The sequence below is a fragment of the Pelophylax lessonae genome (genome assembly GCF_965119305.1).
Source record: "Pelophylax lessonae genome assembly, chromosome: 4".
NCBI lineage: Eukaryota > Metazoa > Chordata > Amphibia > Anura > Ranidae > Pelophylax > Pelophylax lessonae.
The window spans coordinates 498,758,480-498,773,955 of record NC_138771.1 but is presented as its reverse complement, the minus strand read 5'-3'; the positions used below and the strand labels follow the sequence as shown (position 1 = coordinate 498,773,955).

General features: G+C 45.6%; 1 protein-coding gene across 1 annotated transcript in view; it reads left to right on the top strand.

Moving 5' to 3' along the window:
- The first annotated feature begins 12,314 nt into the window (after positions 1–12,314).
- B4GALNT3 (beta-1,4-N-acetyl-galactosaminyltransferase 3) overlaps positions 12,315–15,476 on the top strand; it is a 143,423-nt gene continuing 140,261 nt past the window's right edge. The window contains exon 1 of the mRNA XM_082255454.1: positions 12,315–12,896. Coding sequence (XP_082111580.1) covers positions 12,719–12,896 — 178 coding nt within the window. The 5' untranslated portion in view covers positions 12,315–12,718. The remainder of the gene's footprint in view (positions 12,897–15,476) is intronic.

Below are 15,476 nucleotides of genomic sequence, written 5' to 3'. Positions count from 1 at the left end.
ATTTTGGCCGTTGACCCCGTTCCTATGGAGGTAGGAACCATACGCCCACCTCTATCAACTATGGAAAGAGCCAGAAGACGATCTGGTAATCTTTGCTTGTACTGTGCATCCCCGGATCACAAGATAAACATCTGTCCCCTAGTCTACAAAAAGAAGGGTGAGTGTTCACATGTCCTCCTAGGGGGATTGACAACTTCAATCACTAACCCTTACCTTTCTGTTTGCTTAACATTACAGTGGGACCAGAACAGGATTACTACTAAGGCCATGATTGACACAGGATCTTGTGGAAATTATATTGACATACGTTTTGCTGCTTTAAATAAAGTTCCTATTATTTCTAAACTTAAACCTGTCTCAGTGAGTCTTATTAACGGTGTTCCTTTATCCTCTGGTCCGATCACTGATCAGACACAGGCACTCCTAGTCACTACTAACGGGTCTCATATGGAGACCACTACCTTCGATCTAATACCTTCACCCCACTTTCCCATTGTTTTGGGACTTCCCTGGTTGCACACACATCAACCAACCATAGATTGGAAGGAACGGACCCTGACCTTCCTCTCTTGCTATTGCGAGGGTACGTGTAACCTCCCGTCTTTCGGGAAGATCCTGTCTGTGGTGACAGATGAGATTGCACCACTATGTTATCAGGATCTCTCTGAGGTTTTTCTTGAGAAAAATGCTCAAGCACTACCTCCCCATCGAGACTATGATTGTAGCATTGATCTACTCCCAAATAGCAAATTGCCGTTCGGTCATGTTTATCCTCTTTCACAGGATGAACTTTCCCATCTCAAAGACTATTTGGATGAGAATTTGGAAAAAGGTTTTATTAGACCTTCCACTTCTTCCACAGCAGCAGGACTCTTTTTTGTCCGCAATAAGGACTCAAGTCTCAGGCCTATCATCGACTATAGGCAATTGAATGCTATTACAATAAAAGATCGCTATCCTCTACCGCTTATCCCTGAGCTCATTGAGCAGGTGCGTGGAGCTACCTATTTTTCAAAATTGGATCTGAAAGGAGCATACAATCTCATTCGAATCCGTGATGGACACGAGTGGAAGACTGCATTCAGAACCAGATATGGATTGTTCGAATATCTTGTAATGCCATTCGGGCTATGCAACGCCCCTGCAGTTTTTCAACGATTTATAAACGATATTTTCAGAGACTTACTAGATGTCTGTGTTGTGGTATATCTGGACGATATACTTATATATTCATGATCCCTGTCTGAACACATAAGACATGTAAGACTAGTATTATCGAGATTGCTTGCACACAACCTTTATGTGAAACTGAAAAAATGCTTGTTTCATAAAGAAGAGGTACTGTTTCTAAGCTACATCATATCCAAAACAGGAATCGAGATGGACATGAGTAAGATATCCTGCATTCAGGATTGGCCTACACCAACCACACGCAAGGCGCTACAGCGATTCCTTGGATTTTTGAATTTCTACAGGAAGTTCATTAGAAACTTCTCTGCCATTGTGAGACCCCTCACACAGCTCACTAGCATTAAAAAACCATTCAAATGGTCAGATGAAGCAAATAAAGCTTTTCACCTGTTAAAGACAAGGTTTACTTCTGCTCCCATACTACGCCATCCAGACCCATCCCTCCAATACATTCTGGAAGTAGATGCGTCAAACATGGCAGTAGGAGCAATACTCTCCCAACGACCAACTCACACTTCACCACTTCATCCTCTTCTGCTGCAGTCTCGGCCGCTCCAGCCACATCTGTAGTGATACCGGCACCTGCCACCCCGCAAACAGAGGATCTGTCAGCAACACCACCACCTGGGTCACCAACCATCTCCACAATGTCCCGTGGAAGCGTTCAGCTTTCCATCTCCCAAAGACTTGAGAGGAAGAGGAAGTACCCCCCTACCCACCCGCGATCCCTGGCCCTGAATGCCAGCATTTCAAAATTCTTGGCCTTTGAAATGCTGTCATTCCGTCTGGTGGAGACGCACAGTTTTAAGAACCTTATGTCGGTGGCTGTCCCACAGTACGTCGTGCCCAGCCGCCACTACTTTTCCAGGCAAGCCATCCCTTCCCTGCACAACCAAGTGGGGGAAAAAATCAGGTGTGCACTGCGCAATGCCATCTGTGGCAAGGTCCACCTAACTACCGATACGTGGACCAGTAAGCACGGTCAGGGGCGTTATATCTCCCTAACGACACACTGGGTAAATGCAGTGGCGGATGGGCCTGAGGCGGATAGCAATTTGGCGCATGTCCTTCCACCACCGAGGATTGCAGGGCGCTTCAGTTTGCCTCCTGTTCCTAACTCCTCCTACTCCTCTTCCTCATCCTCTACCGCCTCCTCATCCGGACAGCGTAACACCTTCACCACCAACTTCAGCACGGCCAGGGGTAAACGACAGCAGGCAGTTTTAAAACTTGCCTGTTTGGGGGAAAAACCACACACCGCGCAGGAGTTGTGGAGGAGCATGGAACAGCAGACAAATGAGTGGTTGCTGCCAGCGAGCCTCAAGCCCAGCCTGGTGGTGTGCGATTATGGGCGAAATCTCATAGCAGCTCTGGGCCTAGCCGGTTTGACGCACATCCCTTGCCTGGCGCATGTGCTGAATTTGGTGGTGCAGAGGTTCCTTAAAAACTAACCCGATATGTCAGAGCTGCTGCAGAAAGTGCGGGCCATCTGTGCGCACTTTCGGCGTTCTCACCCTGCTGCTGCTCGCCTGTCAGCGCTGCAGCGTAACTTCGGCCTTCCCGCTCACCGCCTTATATGTGACGTGCCCACAAGGTGGAACTCCACCTTGCACATGCTGGAAAGACTGTGCGAGCAGCAGCAGGCCATAGTGGAGTTTCAGCTGCAGCACGCACGCGTGAGTCGCTCTGCGGAACAGCACCACTTCACCACCAATAACTGGGCCTCCATGCGAGACCTGTGTGCCTTGTTGCGCTGTTTTGAGTACTCCACCAACATGGCCAGTGCCGATGACGCCGTTGTCAGCTTAACTATCCCACTTCTATGCCTCCTTGAAAAAACAATTTGGGCGATGATGGAAGAGGATGTGGCACAGGATGAGGAGGAGGAGGAGGAGGAGGATGAAGAGGTAACATTTCCTAGGCTTTCAGGGCAGTCATTCACAAGGGGCTCCGAGGGTGGGTTCCTGCACACACAAACGCCAGGGACATAATTGTCCAGCAGGGGCACAGTTCTGGAGAATGAGGAGGAGGAGCTGGAGGAGGAGATGGAACCATGTTCACAGCAGGGTGGCACCCAGGCCAGCTAATGGCCATCACTGGTGCATGGCTGGGGGGATACAGAGGACACGGACGATACACCTCCCACAGAGGACAGCCTTTCGTTGCCTCTGGGCAGCCTGGCACACATGAGCGATTACATGCTGCAGTGTCTCCACAACGACCGCCGAGTTGCCCACATTCTAACTTGTGCTGATTACTGGGTGGCCACGCTGCTGGATCCCCGTTACAAGGACAACGTACCGTCCTTAATTCACTCACTGGAGCGCGATCGCAAGATGCGAGAGTACAAGCGCACGCTGGTAGACGCGATGCTGCTGGCATTCCCACCTGACAGCGGGGCCACAGTGGAAGCACAAGGCAGAGGAGGAAGAGGTCGCCAACGCAACCAGGGCACCGCCAGCACCTCAGAATGTGTGCACACGCCTAGACGTACTGAATGAGGGGTCTGCCCCCTTCAACTTCTGGGTTTCCAAGTTGGGCACATGGCCTGAGCTTGCCCTTTACGCCTTGGAGGTGCTGGCGTGCCCTGCAGCCAGTGTATTATCTGAACGGGTATTTAGCATGGCTGGGGGCGTTATCACAGACAAGCGCAGCCGCCTGTCCAGAGACAATGTGGACAAGCTCACGTTCATTAAAATGAACCAGGCATGGATCCCACGGGACTTTTCCGTACCTTGTGCAGAATAGCGATGGATACCGACCTTACCCAGCCATTGTTCTATTTTTTGCTCTTTCTCACTCTTTTGGGGTGTACCCTAATTTAAAATTTCTGAAAAGAAGCAGTGTTGGCTACCTCGTCCTCCTCAGGGCCAGATTAACGTAGGGGCTATTGGAGCTGCAGCTCCAGGCCCCTACCTTTATATAGGCCCCGGGTTGGCCATATTCACTGTTACCGCTCTTCTGTCACTTGTAAACACAGAAGTCTGGCTTCTATGCTCGCTTCCCCAGGCAGCTCCCTCAGAACCTCCCCACACAGCATGAAGGCCGGACAAGGAGGGACAGTTGCCGATGCATGGATGTGTTTGTGGGCTTCAGAGACAGCATCCCATGTTGAATTAGGCATGCATGGCTGCACCCTTCCTCCTCTGGGTGCATGCCAAGGCATGGCACTTAAGGCCCTTCAAAATCCTCAGCACCAAGCCCATGATGCTCTTAATCTGGCCCTGGTCCTCCTCCACCGCCGCTTCCACCTACACCGCCCATAGGTGTGCGCAGCCTATTGCATTAGGGTGTGCACCCGAAAGTTTAAATACACATGCATGTGTTTGCCTACATGTACATGGCCCCGATAGATTACTCTCCCTGCTGGCAAGGTGAAATAGAGCAGAGCAGGTCCGAGGGAGATCTTTCCCATCTCCTCACTGGCAAACAGAGCAATAATGCTATGTGCCCTAGGTGATTAGGGTGTACCCAGGCACATCCGGCACACCCTGTGCGCACGCCTATGAGACCGCCACATCCACCACCACCTCAACCTCCCTTTTACTCCATATGGGCCTCGTCCTTCAGAGATGAAGAACATTGTTTTATTTTTCTGTTTTTTTTTTTTTGTTGTTTTAAGTTATTTCCCTATCCACATTTGTTTGCAGAGCACTTGCCATGCTCTTAACTACGTTTTGCTGCCATTTGCAGCACTCTAGCCCTTTCCATTGGTGTTTTAGAGCCATTTTAGTGCCTGAAAGTTCGGGTCCCCATTGACTTCAATGGGGTTCGGTGTCCGGGAAAAGTTCGGCAAAAGTGCGGGACACGGACCCGGACTTTTTTTTAAAGTTCGGCCGAACCCGCCGAACACGGACATCCAGGTGTCCGCTCAACTCTACCAGTGAGTGAGACAGTCCTTCTCCAGACCAGATCCCTTATGGGGAGAGGTCCTGCAATCACCTTTGTAAGGGTAACCCCAAAACACACGGGTTTCAGTAACATTTTGACTGTTGAATCCAGATTGAAAATTATATTTATTTAGACAAACATGTAGATAGGAAGACATGTTTGGAGAGCAAGTCAATCACATTACATTCTGTTGGCTTAATAAACATTGCTCTAACTTCCTAAGGACTTGTATTACAATTTATACATTCTGAAGAGGGTGGCACCTATCTATCTAAAGTTTCTTTGAAGTCACATCTTGATTGAAATGCGGAATAGTCGTTCACAAAGGCTTGTTACTTCCATGTTCGTTAATTGAACAAATCTTCAAAGGTCGAGCTGTGAATGACTTTTGAATACAACAGCTGTTATACGATATGACTTCTCACAATATATAAATCCAATATATCTGCTTAATCATAAATCCATGTTTGATAATCATAAGTAAATATTTGATAAATAAAATGGCTGCTTCCCTTTTCCTCATCACCTTCTAGGAAAATCCATCTAGATCCTGATACTGCTGAGGCTACTAGAACAACTACTCAGTTCATGACCTGCCTGAGGGTCTGGTGAAGGGAGAAGGAACCCAGCTCTCCAGTAACTCAGACTACTTATTTATTTATTTATTTCAGGTACTTATATAGCGCTGTCAATTTACGCAGCGCTTTTACATATACATTGTACATTCACATCAGTTCCTGCCCTCAAGGAGCTTAGAATCTAAGGTCGATTTTTATCACCTTTTCAGACCCCTTCTGGACACTGCTCTCCAGGGATTGGCTAGAGCATGATAAATATTCTGGTTGGTTATTTGCACCTCCCTCCCTAAGCTCTGAAAGCTTCTTCATCGAGAAGCCGCTCAGCTGTCATTAAAAGGAGCGGGAGGGGACGTGCCCCCAACTCCCGCCGCCTTCCCTGGCTTACCCGGGTCTCCCGTCCCACCGGGAGACCCGAGCAACCAGCCTGAATGGCGCCGAAGACCCGATCAAATCTGCATTCGGCTCTGATCGGGTCTCCATGCAAAAACCCGGAAGTGATGTCATGAGTGACATCACTTCCGGGTACTGTCTGATGCCAGATTTAAAAAAAATGACAGCATTTAAAATAGCCAAACTTTACGTTTTGAATGCTTTTAAGTGCAGAGGAGGGGTTTGGGGTCTTTTAGACCCCCAGATCCCTCCACAAAAGTACCTGTGAAAAAAGAAAATTAAAAAACAATTTTTTTTAAATGTACAAAAATATCGGCCAATATCAGCCGATACCGATATGCATTGGCAACGAAAAACTGATATCGGTTGATCACTAGTCATATGTTCTAATGACAAAGCTTATTGCCTTAATTCTAAAAGTCTGATGTGCTAGGTGAATGTATGCGTTTTGTCTTTTGCAGCGTATTGTATTAGGCAATAAAGTTTTACCAAAGGTTAGCTGAAACACGTTGGCTTTGTATGAAGAAAGAACAAGAACAGACTGAAACTCTAAAAATATAGCAGACGTTGTAGAGTAATCAGCAGTGGAAACACATGGGTGTGTGAGCCCTGGCATATGTTCTGCGCTGAGACACCTGTAGATAATTGATCAGAACTCCTACACCAAATAAATTACACTCAACTTTATCAAACTTTTTTTTATGCTTGTTCGAATAAGGTGGGTAAGGGTCCTTTCACACGGGTGGTCCGTATGTCCGTTTTTCATTCCATTTTTTTGCGGATGAAAAACTGACATAATGCATGTCAATGGGATTGCGGATGACCATCCGCTGACATCCGATTTGCGTCCTTTCAGTTCTGTTCCGTTTTTTGGTACGGAAAAAACCCTATTTTTCTTTCCTTTAAAAAAACGGAGCGGAAGCAAAAACGGATGTCAGCAATCCCATTGACATGCATTATCTCAGTTTATCATCCGCAAACGGATGGGATGATAAACGGACATACTAACCGGATGACACAAGTGTCATCCGTGTCCATAAAAAAAAAAAGTGCCGGAGCGGATCAAAAAACGGTCCGCTCCGTGTGAAAGGACCCTATGTGTTAGAAACTCTGTCAGATTTATTGCTGTCTGAGGGTAAATTTCTCCTCATGTCAAAAAGATAGTAATGCCTCGAATGCACGATCAGATAATCGGACAATTTTTTTCGTACGATTATGTGATCGTGTGTATGAGGCATTAGTAGAGCAGGTTTAAAAATTCTATCAGTTTTTTATTGATGTCCATGTCACCGTTATGGTATATAAACACCAGAATGCATTGTGCTGCACTGGGCAGCTTTGTCCAACATAGCTGACCACATAGACAAGGTAATGGAATAGCAGGAAGGAATGCTATACTCTAAACACTATTAGCCCCGGTTCACATTTGTGCGATCACGGAGATTGCATGTAATTCGGAACGCACTGCTCCTAAATTACATGCGATCTCATGTGCGGTACAAATTTCAGCCATACGCTTTGTATGGCTGAATTCGCACCGCATCCGCACTAAACTCGCACATGAGGCTTTTTTTTATCCACAGCAGAATCGGATCGCATAGTGGTTCACACTAGTGTGATCCGATTCTGTGCGAACTTGCAGATCGCACTGCGATATGCGATCGCAACTGGGGGTGTCGTTAAGTTTTAATTGACACCCCCTGCGTATCGCATATGGCAGTGTGAACTGCCAGAGGTGCGGATGCGATGCGTGATCACGCTGCATATTCGCAGCGTTCCCGCATCGCACAAATGTGAACCGGCACTTACCATTATCATATTACTATAAATAAATAAACAAAACAGGCACATCAGACACTTGGGTTGGCAAAATAAGGCCACGGCCGTTTATTGCTGGTTTAAGCAACAATAAATAAACATATCAAAATTTTTTATCCATAAAATACAGAAAATTAGATCGTCCCCCTCAACAATATGGAGGTGACCTTACCACATAATAATTTGGCCACGACAAACAAAGGGAGGGAGGGGAAAACTGGGATCAGAGGATTTTCAAAAAGATTGAGCCCTTCAGCCTTGGGTAGCTGCTTAAGTAGCCCCAAAAGCTGACTCGAGCGGGCTTTTGGAGTGGGAAAAAAGAGCGGGAAGGACTCCCATTCGTATTTAAAAATAGAGGTAAGTCTAAACTACCCAGATACCTGGCTAAAACTACCTAGCTACTAAAAGAACCGGGAATTTGAAGCGGGAAAAGGTGCTGACTTGTCTTAGGAGTCAAAAGGTCAAGTAACCTTTTGCCTCAGAATATCTATATTAAAAACCTTTCCCTATTATCAATAAAACGTATTATTAATTAGGTTAATTAACCCCTTCCGCCATCCCATAAGAAAAGGGGGGGGCTAGACACCTCCTCTTTTCCAAAATTTGCCTTGTATCCAATGTGTTCAGTTCACGGTTGCGGTCATGTGTGCTACATAAGGTAGGACATCCACTACTTTTTTTACCATAGTTCACCTCAGCCTGTTGCGACACACTGGACCGCATCGCAACACACTTCAGTGCATAAAGGTGCATAAAAAATGTAATTTCAATAAAGTTATAGCAAAAAATGTAAACAGTGCAATGCATTGTAATCAGCAAATTGGCAGTGTTCACATCAAAGTGAATACCAGCGATTCGGATGGCAATATTGCCTTGCAGGATCTATCAAGTCCCACTGTAGTCACCCTTTTATTCACACTCATGGAAGAAAGAGGACTACAGCTCTAAGTGATAATGGTGCCTGTGCTGGCATGTACAGGCAGTCTGAGAGGATTTGTCAATGACAGGGCATATATGCATGCTGGCGCTAGCATAGGTAGCCTGAGAGGATTTGTCAGTGACAGCACAGGCATGCGTGATGGCACTAGAATAGGTAGCCTGGGAGGATTTGTCAGTCACAGGGCATGCATGCATGCATGATGCCGCTATCACAGGTAGAATAAGAGGATTTGTCATTGACAAGGATTGCATGCGTGATGGCGCTAGCATAGGTGGCCTAAGAAGTTCTGTCAGTTACAGGGCATGCATGCATGATGCTGCTATCATCATAGGTAGCTTGAGAGGATTTGTCAGTCACAGGGCATGCATACTTGATGGCGATAGCATAGGTAGCCTGAGAGGATTTGTCAGTGACAGCACATGCATGCGTGATGGCGCTAGCATACTTAGCCTGAGAGGATTTGTCAGTCAAAGGGCATGCATGCGTGATGGCGTTAGCATAGGTAACCTGAGAGGATTTGTCAGTCACATGGCATGCATGCATGATGCTGCTATCACAGGTAGCCTGAGAGGATTTGTCAGTGACAAGGATTGCACGCATGATGCCGCTAGCATAGATAGCCTGAGAGGATTTGTCAGTGACAAGTATTGCATGCATGATGCCACTAGCATAGGTAGTCTGAGAGGATTTGTCAGTCACAGGGCATGCATGCTTGATGGTGCTAGCTTAAGTAGCCTGAGAGGATTTGTCAATCACAGTGGATGCATACTTGATGGCGCTAGCATAAGTAGCCTGAGAGGATTTGTCAATGACAGGACATGAATTTATGATGGCGCTAGCATAGGTGGCCTGCGAGGATTTGTCAGTCATAGGGCATGCATGCATATCATAGGTAGCCTAAGAGGATTTGTCAGTGACAGCACATGCATGCATGGTGGCACTAGCATAGGTAGCCTAAGAGGATTTGTCTGTGACAAGGATTGCATGCGTGATGGCGCTATCACAGGTAGCCTGAGAGTATTTGTCAGTCAAAGGGCATGCATGCGTGATGGCGCTAGCATAGGTAGCCTGAGAGGATTTGTCAGTCACATGGCATGCATGCATGATGCTGCTATCACAGGTAGCCTGAGAGGATTTGTCAGTGACAAGGATTGCACGCATGATGCCGCTAGCATAGATAGCCTGAGAGGATTTGTCAGTGACAAGTATTGCATGCATGATGCCACTAGCATAGGTAGTCTGAGAGGATTTGTCAGTCACAGGGCATGCATGCTTGATGGTGCTAGCTTAAGTAGCCTGAGAGGATTTGTCAATCACAGTGGATGCATACTTGATGGCACTAGCATAAGTAGCCTGAGAGGATTTGTCAATGACAGGACATGAATTTATGATGGCGCTAGCATAGGTGGCCTGCGAGGATTTGTCAGTCATAGGGCATGCATGCATATCATAGGTAGCCTAAGAGGATTTGTCAGTGACAGCACATGCATGCATGGTGGCACTAGCATAGGTAGCCTAAGAGGATTTGTCTGTGACAAGGATTGCATGCGTGATGGCGCTATCACAGGTAGCCTGAGAGTATTTGTCAGTCAAAGGGCATGCATGCGTGATGGCGCTAGCATAGGTAGCCTGAGAGGATTTGTCAATCAAAGGGCATGCATGCGTGATGGCGCTAGAATAGGTAGCCTGAGAGGATTTGTCAGTGACAGCACATGCATGCGTGATGGCACTAGAATAGGTAGCCTGAGGGGATTTGTCAGTCAAAGGGCATGCATGCGTGATGGCGCTAGCATAGGTAGCCTGAGAGGATTTGTCAGTCAAAGGGCATGCATGCGTGATGGCGCTAGCTTAAGTAGCCTGAGAGGATTTGCCAATCACAGTGGATGCATACTTGATGGCGCTAGCATAAGTAGCCTGAGAGGATTTGTCAATGACAGGACATGTATTTATGATGGCGCTAGCATAGGTAGCCTGCGAGGATTTGTCAGTCATAGGGCATGCATGATGACGCTATCATAGGTAGCCTAAGAGGATTTGTCTGTGACAAGGATTGCATGCGTGATGGCGCTAGCATAGGTATCCTGAGAGGATTTTTCAGACACAGGGCATGCATACTTGATGGCGCTAGCATAGGTAGTCTGAGGGGATTTATCAATGATGGGGCATGCATGTGTAATGGTGCTAGGAATGATGGGACATGTACTCCTCCTGAGGAAGGGACAAAGTGACTGTAGATGACTGTAGACGAGTCCATGCTTCCCGATTGGAAGTTTAAAGAAGTGTTGCAGAGAAAGCAGGAGGTTGTGGCTGTAAACATATTCCAAGGTAAGTATTTTAGCTTACTGTTGAAAATAATAAATTAAACCCCATTCACACCTCAGCGTTTTGTTTGTAGCTTGAAGCTCAAAAATGCTGGAGGAGAAAAAAATCAATTATTCTCTATGGAGTTGGTTCACATCTCCTCTTCAAGTCACCTGAATTTAGCAGATTTGCACATTTTGGCACATTTTAATTCCCAACAAAATGTATGGAAACACGCAATTTTAATAGTAATTAGTAATTAATAGTAATAATAATAACAACAATATTAATAAATGAATTATAATAATTTATATATTTATTTTGGGTTAGGGTGTTAAGTTATTTAATAATATTGTATTGTGGCTTTTTTTTTTAAGGATTAGGGGTTAATTAATTATTTATTATTACATACTATTCATTTATTTATATATTTATTTTTATGTTTATTTGTATATTTATTTATTCATTTATTATTAATATTATTATTAGTAGTAGAAGTAGTAGTAGTATTAACACCCTAACCCTAACAAAAATAATTAAATGAATACCAAATAACCCTAACTCCTAATCCTAACCCCATCCCCTAATCCTAACCTTAACCCTAACCTAACCTTAACTCTAACCCTTTACCCTTACAAAAAAAAACTAAAAAAAAAAAAAAAAACTATCAACAGATGATAGTTTTCTCTATTGGCTAAAAAAATGGCAAAAGTAAAAAAAAACCCGCTGTATAAAAACACACGCAAATCGCACAGAAAAACAAGCCAAAATTGCGCATAAAAATGCACACAAAAAAAAATGCCAGGGAAACGCTCAGACACTATGCTTAGGTGTGAATGCAGCCTTATTCTCCAGTGGCTAATTGATTAAAAAAAAGCAGAGTTTGTAGTTTTAATTTAATTGTTGAAAACTAACTGTGACAATTTGTGGCAGGTGGCAGACCCAAATAGCCAACGCCGAGGCGCAAGTGACTCCATGTGCTTGTGTTTGACCTCCCCTCCAGGTATCTTAGCTGTCAGCCATTCCCAGGTATGAATGACTTACAAAGCCTGTTACAGCAGTGTCATTAAGCAGGAGACTGACGGAAAGAGTCAGGGAGGGGCCACAACTACAGGAGAGTCACCCCTCCCTAAGAGCAAAGTGCCTGAGCCCCAGGGGGCTGAAAAGGCGTGAAGACGATGGGAGAAGGAGGAGAAAAGGACAGGAGAGTGACAGCAAGACGAGGGTGACAGGGGATGGGCACTGTAAACAAGGGCTGAGTCTCACAGGTAGAGGTGTACAGGTGACACCAGGAAGAAACAGTCAGTGCAGCAGAGCACAAAGCTGTCTTTCCCTTTTTACCTTTCAGCCTATACTTGCATCCAAAATTACCCAGCATTTCATAACCTCTCAACAAAGCATCTTGAAAACTGACACTCTTTTCACCGAGCGCCCTCCGCCTTTTCTGCAAGGTAACAGGACACCTGCCTATGGTGACACGGCCACTTTCCCCGCAGCATTACCTGTCGCAAACATTCCAGAGAGAGCTGTTTGAGATCCGCACTGGTCATGGCAGGACGCAGGAGATGACCTCTGCTTTGAGGCGGTGGTGGGCCAAAAAAGGAACACCATGCTGTACAGACGGGCGCAAGGCAAGCGGGCGCCCACCGTGTGGGTGCGCCCGCTCCCAGTAAGGATGCTACAGAAGCATTTTTGGCTGCTGCTGCTGTTTTCCATCCTCCTCTTGGGACTGTGGACAGTTTACCTGCAACTGGCAACCTACCCAGATGGGAACCCGGTAAATCGCAGTAAGTTTGCATTTTCTATACCTGTGGCTTTTTCAGGCAAGTTACAATTTGATAGTGAAAGTGAGGATTTTTGTAGCTTTTTCTCTTTTTTTTATTTATTTATTAGATCTAAACCCAACCATTAACATAGCCCATGGATTTGAATGTGTTAATGAAATTTCAACATTTGTTTCAGTCTTTTTAAATATTTTGTCTTTATTAAAATAATACTTAGTGATCCTGCCATGAAGGTCCTGGTTCAGGCATTTCCTTTTATGGTGTGACAACTGTCTACCAAATGCTCTTTGGTGTTGTCACCCTCTCACAAAGGAAATGAATATGGGCCCTGACTACACACATTGCACTGGCACAGCCCACTGTTGTCACTTTTAGGAAGCAGAGCAAAGAGCAAGGATAAGCTGCTGATGCTAGAGTAAGTGCATGTAGACAGGAAGTTACAGAAAGAGGCAGGAGGCAATCGGCTTCCCTAAAACTGGCCATACATTGATAGAAATTCGGCTAGTTCAGCAGGGACTGGCCTAATTTACACCCATGTATGGCCCCCGTGGTTGTACAGAAGTCGATATACCGATCAACTACCCTATCGGATTGTCTTTGCTTGATCAGCGCTGCAGGCTATAGCCTGCAATGCTGATCAGTGTATTTTGAAAGCGGGGAAGTCTCCCCATAGTTAGAATACAATGGCTCAGCAAGGAGGATTTCCCTGTCAATATCGATAAAGGACTAAAAAAGGTTTCATTAGGAAAAGGCAATTGCTTATGACACACCATGCTTTAGCAAACTAAATGGCATCCAGTTAGGCTCCATTCACACCTAGGCGACATCGCCCTGATTTTGCCCACATTTCCAAATCCCGACAAAACACAGGACGTGTTTGCGATGCCATTATTTCTTAATGGCACCCCAATCGCAGTGCGATTTTGCTGTGATTGTCAGAGCAAAATCATGCTACAATCGTGGCAAAATCGTAATGTGCAAAGCTTGTGGCTCACCAAGGAGCAGGAGCTTCTTTTGCGCGACAGTGTCACGTGTTACAATATGCCGCAATTGCAGTGCAATTTTGCCGTGACAAGCATGGCAAAATCGCGCCGTGATTGGGGTGCATCCGAAATGCGTCCTGCGTTTTGCCGCGATTGGGAATTGAGGGCAGAATCACCAGCGATTCAAATCGCCTAGGTGTGAATGGAGCCTCAGGGTTTATATCTACCTACACCTCTTTGATCCACTGTCACACCACATTTGGTGTGCTGTCACTTGGATACAATCAGAACTTTCTGATAGGACAGTATATCAGAACCTTAGCATTCTGTTATACTGTTCAATTATTACCCAGCATTTGAATGCACTGTAATGTAGTGTGTTGAAAGTTTGAAACTGCATTTTCTTAGTGTGTTTCAGGTGCCATTCAAAATGAATGGAGCATTAATGCATGTAACATGCATTGGCGTAACATTTGTGTTAGAGCAGCACAGTGGAGAAGTGTAAGCGTAGGCTTAATATTCGTTAACCAGTACATTTACCTGCAGTTGACCTCCTTTTGACCTGCATTAAGTGTACAGGAATGCAAAACCTGCTTGAAGCGAATAATAACTCATTCACATAGGCACTGAATGGCACTCGCTGTACCAAGTACAACAGAGCTTCCTTTAAATAATACCTCAGTCCTGGCATCTGACGTTTCTGGGAGGCGAAGTGTGATGTCATTGTGTCTCCAAGCACAGCTAGGAGCTTGAAATCCCTGAAGAATGTACTCCAGCCATTGTGAAATGAATTCTTTTGGGACCTCCAGCCCCCAGCTCTACCAGAAGCATGGATAAATCACCTGTGGCCCCTGAAAGCATTGGAGATCAGGACCAAAACTTTTTTTTTTTTTTTTTATTATTTTTTTGGGGCGACTGATATGTTTACAAATCAGATTTTTGTGTTGGAGGGGCAGGGGGCTAGCCAAAAAGTGAGGGTCTTCCTCTTGCCATAGAAAGTTCGCTTTAACAAAGAAGTCCAGGGAATTGCTTTTTGGCCCCTTTCACACATGCAGGATCCATTTTTATCAGCAGGGGACCTGTCCACTGATCCCGTGCTGAGCTGAGCAGAGCGGGTGGATGACAGGTCCGTGGCTGCTCAGCTTATGCACAGCAGACACAGCCCGCTCTGCTCTATGGGCTGTTCCTTTACAACCAACTGCCCTTGGATCCCCTTCCATTTGGTTTTGCCGGATTAAATCGGATTGGAAGTAGGTGGGTGTAAACGGACACAAGTCTGTTGACATCCGCTGATTCATAGAGGGGAATGCAGTGTCAGATCTGATCCGTCTGGAAAAAAGGACAGGCGGACTCGATCGGACTGCCTGTGTTAAAGGGGCCTTAAAGGATATCTAAACTGAAGAACAAAAATGTACTACAGTGGGTACGGAAAGTATTCAGACCCCCTTAAATTTTTCACTCTTTGTTATATTGCAGCCATTTGCTAAAATCATTTAGGTTCATTCTTCTTCCTCATGAATGTACACATAGCACCCCACACTGACAGAAAAACACAGAATTGTTGACATTGTTGCAGATTTATTAAAAAAGAAAAACTGAA